The sequence below is a fragment of the Patagioenas fasciata genome, chromosome 3 (assembly GCF_037038585.1).
Source record: "Patagioenas fasciata isolate bPatFas1 chromosome 3, bPatFas1.hap1, whole genome shotgun sequence".
Classification (NCBI taxonomy): Eukaryota; Metazoa; Chordata; class Aves; order Columbiformes; family Columbidae; genus Patagioenas; species Patagioenas fasciata.
The window spans coordinates 21,851,434-21,875,454 of NC_092522.1; the positions used below are offsets into that span (position 1 = coordinate 21,851,434).

The following is a 24,021-nucleotide window of genomic DNA, read 5'->3' on the forward strand; positions in this document are numbered from 1 at the left end:
AGAGTGCCCTGGTTTCAGCTGGGATAGAGTTGATTTTCTTCCTAGTAGCTGGTATAGTGCTGTGTTTTGGATTTAGAATGAGAATAATGTTGATAACACACTGATGTTTTAGTTGTCACTCAGTAGTCAAGGACTTTTCAGCTTCTCAGGCAGTGCCAGGTGCACAAGGAGCTGGGAGGGGACACAGCCAGGACAGCTGACCCAGGCTGACCAGAGGGATATTCCATACCATGTGATGTCATGCTCAGTATAGATTCTGGGGGAAGCTGGCCAGGAGACTGGCTGCTCAGTAACTGGCTGAGTATCAGTTGGTGGGTGGTGAGCAATTGCATTGTGAATCACTTGCATCATCATCATCATTATTAGTATTATTATTATTATCATCATCATCATCATCATTATCATTATTATTATTGTTGTTGTTACTATTATTATTTTCTCTTTCTGTCCTATTAAACTTTGTCTTCACCCACAAGGTATACCTTTTTATTTTTTTTTCCAATTCTCTTCCCCATCTCCTGAGGTCGGGGGTGAGCAAACAGCTGTGTGAGAAGTTTAGCTGCCTGCTGAGCTAAACCACAACAGAGAAGTTGCAATATTTAAAAGAGAAATGTGCATAAATGCTCATACTGGATCTTAAAAATTTAAGGTTTGTATTTGTGGATGATTTCTGAGGAAAGTGCACTCTGCTCGCTGAGGAATTATGAAGTGCTTGAGTGATAACAGCAACTTTAAAGAGCTATTTTGCTCTGAAAGAAACCTGCTTTTTCTTCTTTTATATCAGCAAATTGAATATATCAAGGGAGCTGTTCATATTGTTGGCCTAGATATCACTAAGTAAATAAGAAATTGCTGCTTTTTATTTCAGCTTCTCCTGCAGAGCTGATGCTGTCCTGGGAGATAGAGTAGATTCTCTCTTTTCTGTAACCACTGACAGAAACACTTACAAAGCTTCATAGTGTTTCCCCTGTGGAAACCTGTTGACAACGGTAAGGAATAGGAGTATCAGGGTTTGAAGGAAGTCTGGTTGCAAATAATTAAATGAACCCAGTGAGTCTATACAGAGCCTTTATTAGTGGTGATGGTGCAAGTGAAAGACAAAATTCATATTGACTCTGGGTCAAGGATAAACTTTTCACAACTGGCTGTCTGAGGCTCAACTTATGCCTTCTCTTCTTTTATGTCTAACTTCTAAGCAGGTTGCTTCAGACTGATTGCATGACACAATAAATATGAACTCAATGTTTTCAAAAACCTGTTTTGCAAAAGCAGAACCTTTTTTTTTTTTTTTTAACAGCAGCAGGACAAGAAGAAACAAGTTGTTGAAAACAGGCAGGGGAAACCGGTTTTGTGCTCCAGCAAAAATACTTTACAAAGGAACTAACAGAAGAAGAAATATATATATAAAAAATTAAAGAGTTCTGGGTGTTTGCTTGCTCAGAGCTGTTGATACACCCAAGATGATCCAAAGGAGTAGAGAAAAATTGTGAGTTTAATGCCACTTGAGGTCAGCAATAGTTTTGTGAGATATATTTACATTTGTCTATTATTTTTGGAATATGTATTCTGGTCACTTGGTCATAGTTTCTCTTTGCTAAGAATGCCATGGATATTTAAAAGCTTGCTATCTGTTGTAACTAATACATTCACTGCTGCTTTCAATGGTTAAGACAGCAACTGCCAAAAGGTAAGAGTTAGGAGTAAGAATTGTGCAAAAAAGCATAAAGCTTTAAGTACAGATTTCCAGAGTTATACAAATCTAGAAAATTGAAAGGGGACAGTCTCATTAGCCCAGGCAGTGGTTGGATCAGTTCCCACAAGTGGAAGCAGGTTTGTGCTTGCAATTTCAAGGAAAGTGAGTTTCTACAAGGTGAGGGACTGGCAACTCAACAGGTAGGCAGTGTCATTTCTAGTGGAAGGTGGTACGTGGACTTGAGATCTAGAAATGAGGTCCAGGTGACTCATATTCCTGAAAAATATCCCAGGATGCTATAGAAAAGGGAACAGATATTTAGCCCCGTGCCTCTTCTAATTCCCAGTGGATTCCCTCACCTAAATCACTTGGGGTTTCCCTGAGAACAAAGATAAACACGGCATTCCTCCTGGCTCCTCCCGCAGAGCTTTCTCCAACCATGCTGTGCACTGACTGCTGCGTGAAACCACGTCAAACCCACAGGCAGATGCAGCGTGGCAGCTGCGAGTCCTGATGCATGTGTGCAGAGCAGGTGTTTACTCTTTCAGTGCTGGGGCACTAATGAGAGAGGAACCGAGTGGCTCTTGCGGTGGATCCAGAAGCAGTTGATGTGATCTGAGAAGCTGGCACACCTGGCAGAAACTGGAAAGGGCAATGTACACAGCAGGGCACTGGCTAAAGCTCAGAGGGAAGAAGGGTGGCATGTTCCTTGGGAAATAATGGGCAGGGCTGGAAAAACTGACAGTAACCAGTGGCCTTTTTTGTAGGAGAGAAATATCCTGATTGTGGGTGGATGCACAGCTTCCTTGTTCCACGTCCAGCTCTGAGGGTAGCTCCTGCAGTATCCATGGTCTTTTGAACATGCTTGCTGTCCCAAAGCCACATTGAATGTAGTATATAAGTGTGCTCCCTTTCAGAACCTCTCTGCTGCCCTAATCCTCACTCTCTCTACTCAAAGCTGCAGTGTCTTCCAAAGCCACTTAAATTATCCCTTTGCTCTGACACATACATTTGTGAAGATGAAGGAACTGGTTAGTAATGTCCAAGAAGTGAAATAATATTTTAGTTAAAATAAGCTTATTGTTCACAAGCATTGTTTCCACGTCTTCCCTCTGAAGTTGCCAGAGCTGCTGCAGTCCATTGTTCTGAGCTCTCCAGGTGCTCAGCAACTCTGCTGCCCATGGCAGCACTGAATGAGTCAGACAGGATAGGCTGAACAGGCTTGTATTTAGACTCATATCCTGGCACGTAGGAGGTGCTGAAAAAGATATTGTGAAAGGTACAGAATGAGGTTTAAACATATTTTTTAAAAATTTCCATTGCAGGGCCCAGGGGTGGAAGTCAGGACAGGCAGGAATTTTCTGAGGCAATGGTGTCCAGTACCCTTTGCGGTTGCAGAACTAAGTCACAAGATTCACTCTATAAGCTAAAATGTTTGGGTTTTTTGCCTTTAATTCTCCAAACAGAAGGATGTTCTAGAACCCAAGATGCTTTGTTAGGTGCTTGTTTTCATTTTCTAGCATGAAAGTATTCACACACTGTTTTATCCTCACATTCAACATTACCTTTGAATTCACAGAGCATTTTCCATAGTTTATGGCAAATAGCAACCCTACCCTGCCTCAGCTTTCATTCTGCTGCATTAAACAAGCCATGTTCTGGTAACCTCCTAAACCAGATTTTTCTTTTCCTTGACTGTGCTAGCAAATAATCTCTGGACGTGCTAGATTAGCTGCCTCCTGCTGAAAAAGGGTGGTCAGAACTGCATGCAGGTTCCCAAGGGTATGGCAGAACCTGCTGGCATGAATACTTCCCTGCCATGAGCCTCCAGCTATGCATCCTAAGATAAGTGTTTGCTTTTTATGCCATTGCATCGTATTGGTAATGATTTGCATTGTGTAACTGTTGACTACAATTGCATCTTCCTCTTCTCCCGTCACTTCCATAAGAAGATCCCATACATCAAACTTCTTAGTTCATTGCTTTTTAATAGCAATTTTTTTTTGTCTCATCTGTTTGCTGTTTCTTCTGTCAAAATCTCTAAAGGAAAATATGAAAAAGGTAAGTTCCAAGAATAATATCCCAGGATGTCATTGGTAAATTCCCCCAGTCCAGTACTTTCCATTTAACTTACTCAACACTGTTTCCCTCTGCACTTGCAATTCAATTGAAATTCTCCAGAATTGCTAATAGTTTCCATTTCAGGCACTTCACTACAGTCCATTATTCAGCATCAGCCATAAAATATTTCCCTTTCCCAGAACATCAAGAATCTTGAAAAAAGCAGATACCAACTGCCAATAGTAAGCTCACATTTGATCTCGCTGACATCCATGTCTTTGTGCTTCAAACTCTTTCTAAAGTACCCTGGAGGTGAAAATTGCGGGCCTGCATTTTCCTGGATTACAATTTTTCTTTGCCTTTTCTAAGTATGAAACATTTCTAAGAAATGGAAGAATTCTCTCAGCTTTTCTCTAGCCATCTGGTCTCATGTTTACCATCACAGCTCCATGTTCCACTGCCTTCAGTTTTCAAGTCTCTGTGATCTGAGAGCACTTACAGCTCTTGACTTTTCCAGTACTTCACTTGAGGTAATTTCCACTTGTCCTTCCCATTATTTGCCCTGCCTACCTTCCACAATTAATATTATCACTGGAAAAAAACAGCAACAAAAAACTGGTTCTAAAAATTAGTTGTATTTACTCATTATGACCCACATTGAGCATAAAAACATAGCAAAACTTGTCTGAGTTTTTATCCAGGTCAAATTCCCCTCAAGTAGCCTGGGCTCAAGCCATAAGAAAATGGGTTTACCACCGCACGGGTTTCTTAGAGATTACCGATCTTTGGATTTAGATCCTTATTAGGTTTAGCGGAACGGATAAGCACCCTCTGAAATGCCTTCTTGGAAGCTGCTACTTTCGTTCCTCCAGCTGGTTAGTGAAATGCACTGGGAAATGAAAAATTCTGAGTTCGGTGCTTAAATCTAGCAGCGATTACGTGTGACCTTCGGCCAGTCACTTTCACGCAGCTGTGCGGGCAGGAACACGTTACGGTGTTAAGCACCCACGAATACCGGGCACCCGAAACCATCAGTTAAGAAGCCGCCGTCTCCCTTTGCTCTCCCTCTTCTCCCAGCCACCACTCCTATCCTAGTTTTTCCAGTTTTCCCTCCCGCTGTTCTGTCGCCGCTCCGGAATTACCCGAACACCCACGATTCGGGCCGAGCATCCGCCGGACCCGGCCCGCGCTGCCCGCCGGCACCACGGGGACAGTCCCCGCGGCGGGGCGGGGCGGGGCGAGGCGGGCGGTCCTGGCAACCGATAGGCAGGTGGGCGGGGAGGGGCGGGGCGAGGAGGGCGGTGCTGGCAGCCGATAGGCGAATGGGCGGAGAGGGGCGGGACGGAGGCCGCGCAGGGGCGGGCGCGAGGATGGGCCCTCGCTCGGTTCCCTCAGCTCCGGGCGGGCGCGGGAGGTTCTGGCCGCGCCCCTCCCCGCCAGGAGCAGGTAGGGCTTGGGGGGGCGACCGCGGCTCCGCACCTTCTGCGGGGGAGCGGGACGGGAGCCGGCGGCCTCCCGGTGCTCTCCCGGCCTGCTTCCGTGCGGAGTGGGGGCAGGGTGGTGGTGCGGGGGCCGCCGCAGCGGGCGGGCCGAGCCCGGCCCTGGCCCCCGCCGCTGCGGGCACACGCGCGGCTCCCGGGGCCGCCCGGTGGGCCGGGTTGCATGGGGCAGGGCGGGAGCGGGGCTTGGCGGTGCGGTGGCCTGGTGGCTCGGTGAGGTTATCACCGGGTGTTCCGGCCCGCGAGTCGGCGGCCGCGGCCGGAACCTCCGCTCCCAGGGTTCGCTCTGATAACCAGCCCGTGGCCGGGCCGGACCGGCGTTTGCTGCGGGAGCTACCGAGGGAAGCTCGGAGGGGCAGAAACAGCGCGGCCCGCTCTGAAGCTCTGTGAAGCTGGCAGCTTCTCCAGACCAAGCGCCGTGTTGCAAGAGGCCCCGCACGCCAGCTGAAGAGCCAATCTGGGGTGTACGTGTACACACGTAATGTGTCTGCCGTTCTGCTGTAAATTTTATAGAGCCAGCAGATAGTGTATGTGCAGGAGTCTTGCTTTCTGAACTTAGCTTTAGTTCTTGAACGCATATAAGTACACAATAAGTAGTCCATTATATGTGCTTATTGTCAAAAATAACATCACGTTCATGACAACTTCTGCTGTCAGAGCCCCAGTGCAATTGTATTTAATACCTTGAAGTGCTTTAGCATTTATAGCACTTGCAGGAAAACTTTGTGCTGTAACACATATTGCAGAATCTGGAGCACAGGAACAAGTTGGATCCTGTATTATACAACTATTTTTTTTTTAAATATATATATGCAGTGGTAGCTCTCTGTAATGTGTGGATGTCAGGAATCCTGTAGTTACTCTTCAATCTTGCCAGCATAAGTGCATGCATATTTGATGACTTCTTCAAGTTCTGTTTTATTTTTTCCAATGATATTTATATTTTTCATTTTCAGATTGAGTTCAGTTAGAAGAACGTATGGCTGTCAAACGGTAAGCATGGTACCCTGTGCTGTGCTAAACTGCTTTCAGTGGTAGTTTGGCAGTACTGCAAACAGGAGATTTCTGTCCTTTCATTTAGTATCTCTAACCATTTCATGCTGTTTGTCTAAACTTCTCCTACTAATGCAGGGAAATCACTGCTCTTCTGGAAGACCTTCCATTCTGTTTCACCAGGACATCCCACCGGAGTCCACATACCTTGGATATTATTAGTACCTCAGGCAGTTTTTTTTATGCTCAGAACAGACATTACTTCGAGGATGATGTTTTTTTTCCCTTCCTTTGGAATAGTTTTCAACCTTTTACTTTCCTTTTGCCTTTCTAGGTATGCGTGTGTGACATTAACTGGTTGTGATGTTCTTGTGCCTGAGCTAGCAGGCTCTGGAGGTTGTCATGGGTGCACAGCATGTTGCCTTGACATTTCACGGTTCAGTACTGTGTCATGACATGGTAATATTATTTCTGGATCCAAATTAAAATCCTTTGGTGGAGGGATGTGCATGCTTGGGCCAGGAGGTGTTGCCACTGGTGTGAACCTGGGAAGTCACTCTTTACAGTGTTGGGTGGGCACATGCATTGTAGCATTTGGGTCTTCATGTCACCAGCCCGATGACAGGGCTTGTTTCCCTGCCTGCTTTGCTTTGGTAGCTTGCGTGCTGAATTCTTTTCACTCATATGACAGGTTGTATTCTCCCCTCTGGCCCCTTAGAGTAAGAGGTGCCCTGGATACTTGCAAATGCACGTATTCTCTTCTGTTCAATCTGCTTTTCTGTGTGCAATAAACAAAGTTTTTTTGTATTAATTTTCAAATGTCTGTGTTGATTTCTAGTTGTTGCAGCTTTTGTTATTGTACTTTACAAATCTCACCTCTTCCTGTTACCATTGGCTTAATCAGATCTGGCTACTTTTCATGGTGTTTCTTTTGTTTCCTCACTGTTGCACTGGCAGCACTGTTTAAAAAGCTTACAATTGCTTTCCTGTCTTTTTCTGACTTAACAGGTTCAGCTGTCATCTCTTCTACATTCATGCACATTACTTGTTCCTTTGTGCATTTCGTGAGAGTGTCTGATGTGCTACCTGTGCAAAACTGTTGTGGATTCATGCATTTTACAAAGCTTTGCTCTGTTTTGTTTTGCCATAGCCTCTGAACAAATACCAGAAGGCAGCAAATGTATTTCTCTTGCCCTGCCAAAGAGATTTAGTGACTTGGAGCTTAAGGGACTTTCTAGTCCCTCATATGAGAAAGTTGTTGCTGTCGTATTTATGATGACTATAAAGCCATTCAAAATGTAAACTCTAATTTCTCCTTACTGGATGAAAATAATAATTGAAATAATTAGTAATATTTTTGGCCTTGTTGAATCTAAGAATGCTTAAGCTGAAGCAATTTGATAATGCTGTGGGAAGAAATAGTCCTGCCCTTCCCAATGGCCTCTTTCTTGATCTTAGTGGTGTGCCAGCACATGCATTTATACAGTTGCATAAGACTGAAGAAATAAACTAGTTGGAGAAAAATGAGCAGTTTTCATCTGGATCTCTTTTCCAAGTTGAGGATAGGGTGAACTGTTCATGGTGTCCAAGAAGAGAAGGCTTTCATTTATTTACTTGAAGTTTAGCATCTGTAATCCGCTGTTAAAATCATTCCCAAATAGTGTGATAAACTTATTTGGGGAAATGTTAGAGTAAATCTATTCGCTTAGCTGCTTGTGTGTAGGATATAACCCCCAAAATGAGTCTGCTTATAAGTCTACTACAGACTACTTTTTCTTTTGTGTGTTTACTCATGTGTATAGGTTAAAGATAATAAAACCAAATATACCTTAAAGCTCCATGAATTATTTCTGTCAAGCGAACTGGCTAAACAAATTCCTGAGTAGAGAGCGCTATATAGCAATCTCCAGAATAAAAATGTAGGTTGTCTAGTAGAAGCATTGCTTTTACCCTGAGTATTTAACCATGAAAATTCAAGATGCAGAATTCCAGTTTTTCAATTGTAAGCTATAGTCTCTGATAGGACAATAACGCCTGTTTCTATTAAGAATAATGTTTTTATTATTTGTTACTGAATTTGCCTGACTAGATGTCTTGCAAGTGGTAACCAGCTCTAATCTGGCCTTAGTAAGTGAACCATAACTAGAATGTGACTTGACCTGGTTGTTAGGAAAATGTCAGTATGACTTTGTACAGCCATTTAATCTTTCTTCTGTCTCCTAGATTGCGCTAAGGCAGGAAAAGTTGTCTGGAAACAACATCAGGGTGGAGGTTACAACACTGTGGTAAGTGTGCTATTTTAAAACATAGAAGGGAGAAGCTGGGAAAGGAGCTGATATGGAATTGAGAGTCCAGGAGTGAATCACTCGGTGATGAATTGTCTGCAGCTTTGTGTGGGAAGATTAAAGTGGTGAGAACTTTAAAAGAGTAGAAGGCGGTAGCTGGTAGCTTGTGCTTCCTCATGGTGAAGGAAAGGAATATACATGCAGAGTATGAGGAAGGGTACTTGAGCTTCACGTTTTCATAAAGCTATAAAATGTAACAATCTATTTATCATCACTGTGTCCTTGCTAATTATAGCATTACTATTTTCATGACTGCTCAAGTGGTAAACTGGGGAGAAATATAATGTTTTCCATTAATAACATGCAAGTTTAGTGACCAAGTCAGAACTAGAAGCTGGCTATCCTTAACACCATACTCTGCTAAATTTACTAATCAACTTCCTTTGTTTGTAAGAATACAATAGTATTATTTTATGTTTGCAAAAAGAAAATATTTTAGTCTCATTGCACATTGTATCTTACTCCGATAGGACTGTTCCAAAGTATTTCTAATGAGGTTATTTATTTTTTTTCCTCCTAAAGTGGCTTTCTAGAAGATGACCATAGAGGATCTCCCAGAACCCTCCTTGGAAGGAGATTCCCTCTTTGAAAGAGAACGGTTCTTATTCCCAAATTCTGAAACTTCTGTTACTTTTTCTGTTGCTGCTGCACCAATGCCTTCAGACTGTGGTATGTGCTTTTAAGAGAAAATGAATGTGATCATCAGACAACATATTTGAATAATGAATTTTAAGAAAAACTCTCAACTCTTAATTTATTCCTTATTTTCAGAAAAAGTTTACTGCTTGTTAAATGAATTCTCTATTCTTTTTTAAAGGAAATTAAATATGAAGACCTGTGCTTTTTCTGTTGTTTTGATTGCACACATTTAAAATATACTATCTTTTCCTTCATACTGTTTCTTCTCTGTGTGTGGTCAGATGTTCGTAGGTTTTTTACATTTTGATGTGGAGCTGGATATTGTGTTAAATGTTAAATTGCAGTATTTAAATGTAGTTAAGCGTCTACATCACATTTAAAATCTCTAGAGTTAGACTTTCGTAGTTTCAGTGTGCAAGCAATACACTATAGGGGAATATTTCTCTTGGAAGTGTAGGTGTTTGTGGTGGTAAGGACTGTGAAATGAGTGTTTACAGATAACGATAGCAAGTATCAGTGATCAGCTTTTGAAATAATGTTGAATTGTCTTCACATGTATAAATTATTATAAAATTTAAAATATGTATAAATTATTATAAAATTTAATTAAAAATTAAAACATTAAATATCACCGTAAGGATCTTCATAGATAGCTACAATTTTAATGTCTTTGAATGTTGCAGAAGATGTTAATAGCATCTATATAGCTTCAAAATTAGTCTCCACCTCTGTTTTTCCCATGCATTGATTACAACAATCAACTGTATTCAGGAAAAATAAATACACATAATGTAATGTTCTGTCTTTGACAGACTCAGTGTTCTTGAGACCCATTTGATGAGTTAGCACAGGTTGGAAATTTAACAGTTCCGCAGGATATATTTTAGTACATGAACATGTGTTTTTACATGGTTCAGCCGTGTTCTCATAACTTGTCTTTCCTATTCTACTGTAAGTACTGCTGTGATTTATTCCATTCTGTTTTCTTATCCCTTAGAAAAATTCTCCATTCATCCTTCTTTAGCCATTATGTGTTGTGATGTCTCCTAATACCACCACAATATCACTTGCTATCAGACCTGCTCAGTCTATGCCTACTTACTGAATAAAAAAAATTTCTTTTTATAGGAGGTTACTGTAACCTGTGTAACAGTAATATTATGGAATCTGGGTAAAGAAGGTTAAACCACAACAGACAAAGATTCTTGGTCGTTACATTAAGTGCATTTATTTTTCCTTAATATAGTTGAGCACTGTAATCAATGCATGGGAAAGATACAGGTCAAGAAGGCAGTGTTTTAAAGTATTCTAGATGCCACTGTCCTTTTGTGGAACTTATTGTTTTAACAGATTTTCTGTAGCATTTCTTGGTTTGCAAACACTACAGCTGATCACCTGTTAAACACTTAGGATGATCGTTATTAATACTTAATATATTCTCAGGTTTTTACCCTAGCATGCTGGTTGTAACAGTCTATTAAGAGTTGCTTTCTGATATATAATTTACTTCAGGTTCATAGCTAGAAAGCTTCCTGGTAGACTAAAAAATCACGCATGTTGGGGAAGATCGTTGATTTTGTTGGCTAGTTGTCTGTTTACTTCATAGCTGTCAGAATGAGATCAACTGTGGTTTATGCAGAAGTTACATATCAGTAAATACATCAATAGATCTGTGTCAATGCATGGGATGTAGGTAAGAAACACGTTTTGTGTAGTGCTGGGAGATAAGGGGTTTGCTTTTTTTTATTTTGGTGTGCTAGGTACAGGTAAAAATTCATGCTAAATATCAGTGAAGTTGTCCTTTTTCATCCTCGTTGGATCAAGGCAATGCAAACTCAAGACAGCCAGGAAGTGAGCACCATATGTGCTTTTATCTGTTAATCCAAGCTAGAAGTATGATATGCTCTTTTTGAGGGAAGGTAATGATGACTCATCTAGAGGTAGTTTATATCATGTCATACACCCAGATGGTTGATGCTCTGTTTTACTTAACCTGTATGTCTGTTCTGAGAGCCTTTTATCTGCGATTGATGCAAGCTGACATTGTACATTTATTTGAAACCTTTTTAAAAGGCAACTCCCTGATAGCTGCAGTGGAGCCAGAAGTTCATTGTTTTCCATGATTCAGTAATTTGCTGATGACAGTAGGTTCTGCTTCCATTCCCTCTCCTAATAGCCATTGCTATCCAGATTCTTTCATACAATTTTCCAGAGTTTGAAGAAATTCCACAAATGTAAAATACAGTATGTGTATATACATGCACACACATACACCTGTAAGTAACATGAAATACTATACTTTAATAATAAGGTGTTTTTTACACCTATACTTTGGGTTGCCTTCAGCAACGTGAGGCTTAAAATCTTAAAAATACATCTTTTTTCCATTCTTGGTTTGGCTTAATTTTTGAAGGTGTTTGTTACCTGCAGCTGCCACCAACTGGGATTGATAGATTCATGAAATACCTGAAAATACTGGAGGCCATGGAATGCTTTCCTGATTTGTGCACATGTTTATATTTTGGTATGCTTTATGTAAATTGTGATGGAAGAAGGGGGAAAATACATGTTTTGCAGCATATGGAGAAATCATGTACACATAATCACTGAGAGATCAAGAGGCTTGTCTGTGCTAGGCAACAGATTAGAACCAGCAGTCCTTTGCTAGCTTGAAGGAAGAATATTAGCATAATCATTGTACATCTCTCTTGGTCCTTGCCTAAACTTAAAATCAGTCTTGCAGTACCATTGTATTGGTGGCTGATTCACAGCTTTTTCAGAAGTACAAGATAAATGTTAGTATTAAAGAAAAAATAGACCAGATGCTAAACACAGTTTTCTAAATTAATTCAATATTCTGATTTTTCCACTGTGACTTGTAGTAAAGTGACTCTCTCTGCTCTTCTTTGCCCCTGGGTTTGAAACGTTAGAAGCATGTTAAAACTTATGATTGTACATAATGATTCCTTTTTTTTTTTTTTTTAACAGAGTTTTCCTTCTTTGATCCCAATGATGCAGCATGCCAAGAAATACTTTTCAACCCCAAAACATCAGTTTCTGAACTGTTTGCTATCTTAAGGCAATGGGTTCCACAGGTCCAGCAGAACATTGATATTATTGGGAATGAGGTGAGGTATAAATGGAGATCCTTGAATGCTTTCAGTGTTAAAGTATTATGGTGACAACAAATACAAACAGTTCAGGGAGAAGCAGAACTAATCATAAATGCAGATACAATTTCTGCCATGTAACAAGTACTTACTGATCAGTGCCTTGTATTGCACATGTTGTCAGCGTTCGTTTGGAAAAGGGAAAGATGCTGGGTGAAAAATCAGTGCATATGGATTGGTGGTAGAATCACAGAATCACGGAATATAGAAACAATGTTTCTTCTCAAAGCAGTTATTTAGACACCCTTCACCTTGGTGTTTCAGTTTCATGCTTAGCAGCAATCATAAACTCCAATGTCTGACCTTACAGTGAGGCCTGACCTTAAAGGCAATGTTTCCAAGGCACAAAATGAGGTAGGATCTGAAATCTTTTTGCAACCTGCAGTAGGCTGCTTTGAGAAGACGTCTTGTTTCTAGTAATTCCTTCCTACTTTCCTATTTTTCTTCTGGATTGCAGGCTTTTCTAGCCAGGTGGGAAGTATGGCAAAGATTCTTCCTGCCATAGTATAACTGGGGGCTTTTTGGGGGGGGGGGGGGGGGGGGGGTAGGGGGGAGGAGCGGAGGGAGGCAGGAATTTTTGAGAGACCAAAGAGCAAGCAGAAAGACTTGATAAATGATGTTGTTTTCCTATTGTTCAGTTAAGCAGTTAACTTTTCAGCATGTGAAATGTATGTTAGAAGTAATAATATAAAGAAACTTTAAATTCTGTAAACAATGAAGGTTAATGATATCCACATAATACTATTTATTACATTTGTGCATGTTGCTCAGTTCTGCAGTTAGACTCTATTCTGACAGGCTTCTTTTTTATTAGCTGTTGAAATGAATCCAGGAGTCCATATATGTGAAATAACTTACTAAATAATACTGATGTCAGTGATATGCTGGAGCTAAAATGTGTTTGTTTTCCACTTGTTTCTCAGATCATTAAAAGGGGTTGCAATGTGAATGACAGAGATGGACTGACCGACATGACTCTTTTGCATTACACTTGCAAATCAGGGGCTCATGGTATTGGTGAGTAAAGAAACATCATTATATATGTAAAAACCCTGACAAAGGCTAATCCCATCAACTATTACTGAATTTTTCCTTGCAGTAGATTTTTTTTTAGTGATTGGTTTTATCCCTTCTAGTGGCCATCAGAAAGGAAGATACAGAACTGTGGTGTGGTTATGGCTGTGGCAGTTGGGAGTAAGTTGAGTTAGTGGTATAGGTATTGCAAACAATGTTATCAACAGAAACATATATTTAATGCAGCAAAGGCTGCTTCAGACTGAGGTGCAAACTGTGAACTAAGCTATCGACAGTTTTCTTACGTCAGTGAAACCAGAACATTTAGGTGACTGGCTTTCCTTTTTTTTTTTTTGTTTCACCCTGATCATGTCAGAAGAAAACAATAAACTTCATTTGCATTATTATGATCGTAAGTACTGGAATAAGAGTGTATTTAATTCTGTTTGAACACATCGATTAGCTTTTCTATGTTGTGCTACTCTTTTGTTGACCGAAACCCAGTTCTCTGAATTTGAACTAAGTTTCTGAGTGAGGTCTGACAGAGGTTTGCTTTTCTGGGGGCAGCAGGTCTGTTAACATAAACTTCAGTATTGTGAAGTGTAATTTTTTTTTTCTTCTATCAGATACTAAAATCCCTGTTTTTGATGGGTGACATGTTATTTACGTTAGAGATAAACAGGTAGTGTTGCTATATACTATAGTAGACATTTCAGCCCTTCATGATAAAAGGCAAAGCTTTCCTATGTCCTAATCTTAAGAAGAAAGACATCTACTAGTAAGTGTTCTGCTATGAGCCTTAGGGGTTTAATGTACATTATGGTTACACGTAAGCATGTGCATATTTTTGATGCCATTTAAATAAATCCCTGATGCACATTTTATGAAATTTGCTTTGTAGGTGATGTTGAAACCGCTGTAAAATTTGCGACGCAGCTTATTGATTTGGGTGCTGATAGCAGTTTACGCAGCCGCTGGACAAATATGAATGCCTTGCATTATGCTGCCTACTTTGATGTTCCAGAACTTATTAGAGTTATTTTGAAAAATGCAAAGCCAAAAGGTAGGCATTGTTCCTTTTTCTTTCAGGTAGTTGTCTGTATTTTGTTACTGTGTTGAGCCTAAGCTGGTGGATAGTGGTCTTTAAGAGTGGGGTTTGTTTACCCATTATATTATATAAATATTTCTTGTTCTTTTAGTCAGCTTCATTGGTTCATTTTCTCCTACCATTATTTTTTGTTGTGGTTTAATGCACTGATTCCATTGCTGTTTTTTGAAGTTGATAAACTTGAGCTTTGTAAAAGATGATAGAGAAATATCTAATAGAATGGAAAGCAAACAGGTTAATTCTAAGCTGTTGAGGACTACAAGAATGTATGCAGAAAAACGATGATGTAAGTATTCTGGTGAATTCTTAGGGTTTTTAAGATGCCTTAAACATTGAGGAGTATGTTTGAAATGCTGGGAGAAGGGTAAAGGAGAAGTGGGAATTTGGCAATGATACGTGGCAAACTAGTGACCGAAGCAACTTTGACATGCTCATTTTTCCCACATCTTGGCTATCTAGAAGGTCATGTGTAAGAAACAGTTTGACTTTAGTGTTTGGCATAAATAAATGGTAACTTTTAGAATGATAATATAAAGGATTGGTAATTGGAGTCCTATTTACACTAATGCAAATGGAAATACAGAAATGGTTCTGAACCAGAACCATTAGTTCCTACTTTTGTCAAATATCAAAACCAGTAAGCAATTTTAATACTAAAATTGTACAAATGTTTCTTTGTTCCAATGAATATCCTTCTGATTGTGCTATTTTGCAAAATGATTAATTCCCTTTTTTACTAGTTGAAGCTAAAGACTGTCTCAAAATTCTGAAAAGGTGGTAGGTTTTTGGAGTACACAAGGGTTGCTTACCGTGTTGCGAGTCATCATGGAAATAATTGTTAAACAGAGCTGTTATTGGTGTGATGTGCTTAGGAGGTAATGTGCAGGTTGGTAACAAAAGACGAAACAACATCACATTTCAATAGTCTGGTCTCCATAATTTGCATCAGCAGATTAATTCTTCTTTCAGACCTCACTTGTATTTGGTGTTCTCGTCTCCTGTGCAGTGCCTACAGAAGGGATGGGGATTTGCTCAGATTTCCAAGGAAACTACTCTGGTTAAATGCTTTGCTTGTTGGTAACTCTTGGATCAGCAGATGATTTTTTTTTTTTTTTTTTTTTTTAAGTCTCAGAAAATGCATCAAATGATTTGCCCTAGCTGTGACATGGAAACAATGGATGGTCTGAATTAACAGAAAGAATAATCTTAGCTCCATACTACATCAGGCAGTTTTCAGAGAAGGGAGCATGTACAGAGAAGGCAAAAGTGCCTTGGGTGGATTCATGCTGAACTGGAGAAAAAATGGTTGATGTATAAATAGCTCCTCAAGACAGTGCTGTACTGACTCTGAGGCACCCATTGTGAAACAGCTGGTACCACAGATGTTTCCTTTTCATTTACCGCTAAACTATGTCCTTTATGACATTCTGCAGTTAAATTCTTTATACAGATTTACTCCTCGATGGTTAGAATAGAGAGCTAATTTGATCTTAGATTTTTAAAGGTTTTAAATAGAAAAATTGTTAAAAGCTTAAGAATTAGAAATGTTGTGTGGTACCATTATGGAGTGACTGTAACCTGCATGGGTTGCTAATGACAGACTATTGCTGCATATTAATATTCCATAGATAGTTTGGGCATAGTTACTGGATAACATTTGATATATATGTGTTTCTTTTTGTCACATGGACTATGCCAACTTAGACATAGAACAAAGGTGTAAGAAAACAGGGTTTACAAACTCCAAGTGTGAAGCTTGCAAGTCTGAGGAAGTCATAGTAGTCTAATTTGAAAAAAACAAACCCATAAACCTATATATCAGTTACTTTTAAAAATAGGAGTATGTACAGCTGTTGCTGACTCAGCTGATGTTACTGATCAGCATCTCTGCAAACTGGTTCCTCCTATGTGTGCAGAAAATGCTTTGATAGCCTTATCAAACATGGAAGTTTCCAGTGGTTGTTTACAACTGCACAGCTTCTACTGAGTTTTAAACTGGCAATAGTTATTTGACATTTGATCTGTAAAAGGTACATTTGCATACGTAGCTGTGATGTCAATGCAGTCTTTTTTGTGCATGTGCCAATTAAATTTAAAATAGCTAAGTTTGTGTTCATACTGGTGCAACTGTAAAACTGTTAAAAATTTACCTTTGATCGTTATAAAATTCAGAATCAATCTTTTCTAGTGTATAAGGTTGACATATATATACACAGATGTATTTATCTGCCTTCTATATATGTTGATGCTTTATTTGCCCTCAAAATATTAATTTAGTATAACTATATAAGGATGTTGATACAGTTGGGATATACTTTATCACACTGTGAGAAAGGCTAGTGCTATTTGTGATAGAGACTGTAACTGGAAAATACCAGGAGACTGTACAACCCTGAGGTAGAAAGTTTTATGTTCCTCACCAGTATTTCAAATTGGAACATTATGTCTAAGACTTGTTGGCTTTTGGGTTGTGTATTAAATCAGTTGGCATTTTTAATAAATGGTCATATACATAATTGACTCAAATTGGCATCTCTTGCATAGTTTAGGAGAGGAGCCAAAGACTAAATAGGCATTAAAACTTCAATCTTATAGAACAGTAATAACTTCATAGCAGATTGAAAGATACATTGGAAACAATTGATGGAAATAAGTAGTATGCTAAATATCTTCTAGACAAATACAGTGCTCTATTTTCCAAACTATCAGTGCAAGACCTTTCAGAATGCAATTCTTTGAAAACAAATTATAAAAATTGCTAGCTCTTACTTTGTTCTTGGCCATTAGTAACTAAATCAATGTAAAGCAGAGGTGTAGTAAGCTTTTGCTTGCCCCACTACCTGCTCACAAAGGAAAACAACTGGATGAAGATGCCTCTCATTTTAAAATTTGATACCTAGAAACAATAAAATAGAAATATTTTCTGAAACACTAATTTACATGCAAACCTAAATTTACTAACTTGTTAATGTTGGCACAGTAGATTGGGTATCTTGATAGCAACATTTTTGCAGTTAAGTCATCAGTATTATAAAATGAATGAAAGGAAATGCTCATCTTCCAGATTGATTCATGGTGTGAATAAACAGATGCAGTTAAAGTTGATATTCTATGTAGAATCACTTCCTATATGCATTTGGTACATAACTAATGGTATCTGTATACATGTTAGCATAAACTGTAATAAATTAATGTCCTCTCAAACAATCTGTAGAGTGAAATGTTCACATAACACTTACATACCTCACATGTGATGTTTAATTGCAGATGTGGATGCCACCTGTAGTGATTTTGATTTTGGAACAGCTTTGCATATTGCTGCATTTAACCTGTGTACAGGAGCTGTCAAGTGCTTGCTGGAACATGGAGCAAATCCTGCCTTTAGGGTAAGGAGTTAGGCTGTAGATTCACCAAAAAGTGAATAAGTGGATAGACTGAACAGTCTGTGTGGGGTTTTGGTTAGCTGAAAGTATGTTACATGGAGTGATAGTGCCTCAGAAAAATTATTTGTAACTTTGTATGCTTTCTCATACTCTTGTGTTGAAGTTTGGCTTTGTGTCATGGTCTAGTTCAGTAGTTCAAATAGCTGTCAAGGTGTTCTTCTGTTTGTTGCTTGGACTTTCATTTGTTAATACTCCTTTGTGTCTTGCAACGGTTGTCACGGCAGTGGTGGATCTTTCAGAAATACAGCAGTGCACTCTCTGACTTCCAGAAACGCAGTGTATCGCTTAGCAGTGGACTTAGTCTTAGCATAAGTAACTGGTAATGAAGAAACATTAACTGCTTCACTTACTAACCAAATAATTGGCGTGAGTCATAGTATAAAATGCTGCTGTGTGTGTAGCCACAAATCTTGGCTTTTAGTGTTGTGGGTTTTTGTTGTTGTTGTTTTTTGGTGTTTTGTTTTTTTTTAGCATAGGCATTATTTCAGTTCTCCGTTTTCTTCTTTTTTTTTTTTTTTAAATGAGAAATCATGGTTGTTTTAAAGCTATTCAAAAGCCATTATTTTATGTATCACTGATGGTATGAAATCTTCTGGAACATCATTGTTCATACAGTAGTTCTTCATGATAATTCAATCTAGATAATTTAAAAATGCTGTTTTTCTCCTTTGTTTCGTTACTATTGAGTGCATGTACATGTTTCAAATTCCATGGCAGCTGTATGTTTGAAAGGCTGTTGTCCCAGGGAGTGCTGGTTTGTAGTTGCACAAGCCTGAGCTGGTGAAGCTGCCCTTGAGAAAACCAGTCTGGTGCCATGGTGCCCACTTTTGCTGCCTTGCCTGTGCTCGGTCCCGTGCCCTGTGGTAACACAAAGATTTGCAGGACTGGTGTGACTGAAACAATCGCTCATGTGATGACTAAAAACTCAAAACAAGCTGCCAGCTCAACCTTAACCTGGCTATATCGTGGTTTTAAGGTACTGTGACTTGAATGGGGCTGAACTTTTACTTATGGAATGACTGTAGATTTTTAGAAAATGATAGGTATTTGATTCTTCAATCCCATGATAAAGCTCTGACCAGAGACAGTGTGTAGAGCTTGCTCATATGAGGACAGCAGTGTAAATGCTGAGTAAGGATGATAGTTTTCTAAGGATGAGACAGGGAGATTTATAGGGGCTCAGGGAAGGTTGAGCTTTCAGTCTGTTTTTTAAGGGAGCAAAGCAGACAGAGTCTTACTCTATGTCATTCCCTCATTGGGTTTCTGGTAATTTCTGAATCCAGGGGCTCAGCTGAGACAAATTTGGAAGACCAAGATAATTATGTTTCCACAGACTGTGAAAATTGGCAGATAGGTGAAGATCTGTTACTAATGCCTTCGCTGAAGAGATTGCGGGCAGAACTTGCCATCATAGCAGCCTGGCAGCCCAACACTGCACTTGCAGTCTGGCTGTGGCCTGGAGTTCGAGTTGTCTCCAGGTGAGCTGGTACTCCAGCAGCTCTGGCCAAGGGCCAGTCTCACCTGGGACACAGGGGAGTCACAGTCACTGCCTGCTGGGAATGGGAAGTGTTTGGAAAGGACTCTCTCCTGCATTCATCTCTGACACAATAGTCTATGTCTAAATCTGAACAGCTTTATTCAAGTATTTATATGAGATATCAACTTTGTATAGTCTGTGCATGCAATATGTATTAATTAAATTCTTACACTTGGAATAAGCCTCATCAAGGAATAAGCTATACACTGAGTAAAACTAAATTCTTTGGGAAGTATTGGCATTACAGTATTGGTATTACAGACTAGAATTCTTGTTTACTTTTCTAAATCTATGTTAAGTTACATGTATACATACAGGTGTGCTTTTCATGTGTTCTGAGTAGCAATAATGTTCTTTAAAGTAAAATTTCGGTAACTTAGCACTTTTGAAAATAAGTCACTGTAAATGCTAGTTTGTATATCTAAGGCTGTTTTGGTATCCTTCTGTGAAAATGTGGATGTTTTTATAACTGTTTATATTATCAAATATCTAATGAACTTCATAAGCTACTATAGTTTTGCTAACCAGGTGTATCTTTGTCACAAAACAAAGTCCTATGCTATGTTATGTTTCTACAGAATGACAAAGGGCAGATTCCAGCGGATGTGGTGCCTGATCCAGTGGATATGCCCCTGGAAATGGCAGATGCAGCAGCCAGCGCAAAAGAAATCAAGCAGATATTGCTGGATGCAGTGCCTCTCTCATGTGACATTTCAAAAGCCATGATTCCAAACTACGATCACGTCACTGGCAAGGCCATGCTTTTATCGCTTGGTCTGAAACTGGGAGATCGTGTTGTTATTGCAGGACAGAAGGTATGATAACCAGCCTGATACTACCTTCACGATTTCTAGACAGTCAATTTATTTACCCCTTTGGAGACATACCTCAAATTTGAGGGTGTAAAATACTTTATGGAAGGTATGAACTCTGTATGGCAGTAAGCATCTAGTTACAGATAGTAATAAGCTGAACAGTTATTTGTTACAGTCACTACTATGAAAAGCTGTTTTGAAGGGCACAGACTGCATTTTGTATCTGTAAACATTTTTTTAACAGTCTTCTGTAGTACATCAATGTGGCTCAGATTTTATTAACATTTTTGGTGTCACATCAAAATGATGGTAAAATTTACAGATTACTTTGTGTGTTACCCAGCTTTCAGTTCTGAGTATGCATTTGTGAATTACCCCTGATAGTTTCCAGAAGGCAGTAAAAGAAAACTTTGATTCTGCTTCTGCTGTAGTAACCCAATTTCACTGGTGCAATGCAGCTAAAATCTTTGAAGCAATGCTGTGCCAACAGCGTTGTTATAATACGTGATTCTGTGCAAGTGTAAGAATGTAGCTAATTCTGGTACAGCTCCAATGTGAATAGCTTTTAAGAAGCTACTTTGCTAGACACATTTTAAAAAATGTATTTGCAAAATGCAACATTGATATTGCAGTTAGTAGTCACACCTTTTATTTGTTCTGATGGCAAGGGCTCTGAAATGAATTAGGAATGCCAGAACTCTTTTGAAGATTTCAAATATTTTTCTGGTAAATACGGAAGGCATTTGTGAGCAAAATTTGTTTGAGTAGCTTTAATAAGTTTTCTAGCCTAACTTCAGATTTGTAATTGTCACAACTGAAGTGTTCTACAGTGAACCACACCGAGAGCACGAAGCAGCTTCCGTTCTGTATTGTCATTTGGTGTGTTCTTGAAACTGGGTAAGGAAAAGTAAAGGAATCAGTAACTATGCAGAATGCATTCTAACTGAAGTACATACAGGAAGGCGCTTATTCTTTAAAGGCAGTAGAAGTTCATGGAAGTTTCTTTTACAGAAAGTCATTGCACACTGAAAGCAAGAGGAGATAATGTAATTGCGAGTTAATGGAGGCTTTATAGCACAAAAGGGAAGAAATTAGTCCTCTTCTGTATTTTTTTTCTCCAAGTAAAGCCCATGGTACTGTTTGTACTGTAATGTGCTTACTGTGTATAGATAAAGCTTCCTGGGTTTGGTTGGTTGTTACTTTTTTTTTTTTTTTTAATTGAATATACTATTACAGTGGTTTTAAGAAGTTGTTGGAGGCTGTTTTTCTGTTGGCAAAGGCCAGCAGGGCTTTCCAGTTTTTTTAAGGGAACCAAAACTATGATTGTGCTTTTTGGTCTTCCTTTTCCACCTCTGCTTTCCTCTCTTCCTGTCTTTGTATGTGAGGAGTGGTTCTGCATTACTCCCACATTGTTTCCCACTCCCTTTCTCCATTTGTCCAAATGAATATGTGGATCTCAGCCCTGTCTTCCCCTCCCCTTTTATACTCACAAATGCAGGGTAGAGCAAAAGTGTGAACAGGATGATGAAAATGGTGCCCGATTCTTGATGTCCTCTTGGATCAGTTCTCATTTCCGGAATACAGGAGCGGGGATGAGGGCGCTGGGATGGCAGTATTTTTACGAGCAATATTTACGGATTCCTGTGCTCATTCCTGCTTCTGCAGTCTCCTAACGTATCAGCTGTAATGAAGCTTGAAAGCCATGCACAGCAGATGCCAGAGGGAAAATGGATTCCTCTCTCGATTCCTACTGTGCCTGTCATTCTAGTTGTCTTACAGGGTAGGAAGCTGTGTAAGCACGTGTTTGTGTATGTGATTTGAGGTCCCTTCAGCTTCACAGGCTCCTGCTGTTGCTAGATTATATCTTATCAAACCGACATTCAATGAAAATGCAAGTGCAGGGAAACTAACAGCTGGGAGAAAACTTCCTCCTGTTCCTGGCCCATTTCTCCCGTGTGAGATATCCTTTGCTCCTTGCTTGCACAAGTCCTAGGGCTTGTGCAAAATTGGAGCGTCAGCTTTGCCAACTCCATCTCCTGTTTCAGACGCCTGCTGCTCTTGTTCCTCTGCCCAGTACGTGCCCTTTGGCTGGTGCCTGGAGAGTGGAGGAATCTGTTGGGCCACTTGGCCAGGCTTCCTCTGGCTGAATTTGATCTCTGTGCTTGTACTTGGGCCTAAAAACATCTGGGTCTAGATTAGTGTGATGTACTTGCCTATAACAATCAAGTTTAAAAGAGACCTTCAGAATAAAAGAAGAATAGGGTCCGGGTCACGTTTATTCCTTTACAGAACATTAAGAAAGAGTAACTGGAAGTTTTTATAGTAAAGAAAATAAAGGGTTTCTGTCTTTGTAATATCTGAGGGTGGATTGGACAGTGCAGTCATGGTAAAAGTGAACTAATAGTATTAAGGTCACATGAGGCAATGAAAACTGAGCAACTGAAAGATCAAAGGTTTTTATTACTAAAACTAATTTAAAAATCAAATATAAAAATGAATTTAAATCTGTGCTAAATGCACCTCTGTTAGTTATTCCTCCTCCGTTTGGATGAAGTGTGTGAGCTTATAATGCATATTTGTGGAGACTGAGGCCCACTGGCAGGACTGGTCTGTCTTGATATTCTTGATATACTTATCTGTTCAGAGTCTATATAGTATATATTGCAACAGCAAAAAATGTTAGAACATTTCCTGCCTTTTTAAATTTTTTTCCATCATACAGATGGAATAAAAGATTTTTGAATGTTTTCCAAAGAAAAAAATTAAGTATGCTCTGAAGTTTACCCTTTAACCTTTGCAATATATATAAGAATACATATGTGTTTATATTTATACACACAAATATATATTTATGGAGTTTTTAATCTAGTATTTCCATGGAATGTCCAGTTCAGCAAGACACCCAGTTGTGATTCTGGAACTATTGTCGTGGAAGGCACTGGAAGTAAAACTTCTAGTTAGACATATACTGCTGTATCTTACTGACTTGGAGCTGTATTGTACAGTAGTGGTGTCTCATTGTTGCCTGTTATGAGATCTGTCAATAACCTCTGCATTTGTTTGATACAAAAATATATGCAGAAAAACTAATGCGTTTTGGAACATGCAGTGGCTGGCATCCAAAGATAGGAATGTCAATAATCAAGGGAGATTGTTATGTTTGCGTTTCTCTGTTCTGGTTGAAAGCTTGGTGGTGACTTGCTTTCTTCTTTGTAGTCTAGACTATGTCCTCGTGGACAATAAGTTTTTAGCAAAGTCATTCTATGTTGATGCTTTTGCTTTAGGTTGGTACATTAAGATTTTGTGGCACAACAGAATTTGCCAGTGGCCAGTGGGCTGGCGTGGAGCTGGATGAACCAGAAGGAAAGAACAATGGAAGCGTTGGAAAAGTCCAATACTTCAAGTGTGCACCGAAACGCGGTATGACCTTCAATATTTTTCTTTAAATTATTTTGAAACCTGAATTTAAAAAAAGTATTGGAAGATATGAGAGAATAAATACAGATAATGGATTGTGTTTCTTTTCTTCTTTGTAGTGCTTGCTTTGTTTGTTTTATTGATTCTTTTAGCTGCGTGTAGTTTTTTAGCTGCAACTATTTGCAAAACGACTCAAACAACCAACTAGTCAAAATTTCCTGTTACTTCTTTGAAAGTGTAAGGTAATAGTCTTTCTTGTTTTCCCATCTGTATTGTTGACGCTATTT

At 39.4% G+C, this 24,021-nt stretch overlaps 1 protein-coding gene and 1 long non-coding RNA gene across 7 annotated transcripts in view; one reads left to right on the forward strand and one right to left on the reverse strand.

The window, feature by feature from the left end:
• Positions 1 to 1,906: 1,906 nt before the first annotated feature.
• LOC139827697 (uncharacterized) lies at positions 1,907 to 4,986 on the reverse strand. The gene is made up of 3 exons (XR_011738613.1): positions 4,897 to 4,986; positions 4,192 to 4,345; positions 1,907 to 2,951 (listed from the first exon to the last, which is right to left on the reverse strand). It is a non-coding gene; the product is annotated as an uncharacterized lncRNA (long non-coding RNA).
• Positions 4,987 to 5,076: 90 nt separating this feature from the next.
• Positions 5,077 to 24,021, forward strand: part of LOC136099740 (CAP-Gly domain-containing linker protein 4-like) — a 31,503-nt gene continuing 12,558 nt past the window's right edge. For 2 of the 6 annotated variants that reach the window (XM_065834247.2, XM_065834251.2), the window contains exons 1-10: positions 5,077 to 5,200; positions 6,210 to 6,246; positions 8,470 to 8,531; positions 9,114 to 9,260; positions 12,219 to 12,358; positions 13,324 to 13,417; positions 14,316 to 14,477; positions 17,790 to 17,908; positions 20,081 to 20,317; positions 23,602 to 23,737. In XM_065834247.2, the coding sequence (XP_065690319.1) occupies positions 9,128 to 9,260; positions 12,219 to 12,358; positions 13,324 to 13,417; positions 14,316 to 14,477; positions 17,790 to 17,908; positions 20,081 to 20,317; positions 23,602 to 23,737 (1,021 nt within the window). In that variant the 5' untranslated portion in view covers positions 5,077 to 5,200; positions 6,210 to 6,246; positions 8,470 to 8,531; positions 9,114 to 9,127. Of the gene's footprint in view, positions 5,201 to 5,430; positions 5,718 to 6,209; positions 6,247 to 6,477; positions 6,706 to 8,469; positions 8,532 to 9,113; positions 9,261 to 12,218; positions 12,359 to 13,323; positions 13,418 to 14,315; positions 14,478 to 17,789; positions 17,909 to 20,080; positions 20,318 to 23,601; positions 23,738 to 24,021 lie in introns of those variants that run through there. The other 4 variants (XM_065834250.2, XM_065834248.2, XM_071805930.1 and 1 more) reach the window with 4 other exon arrangements.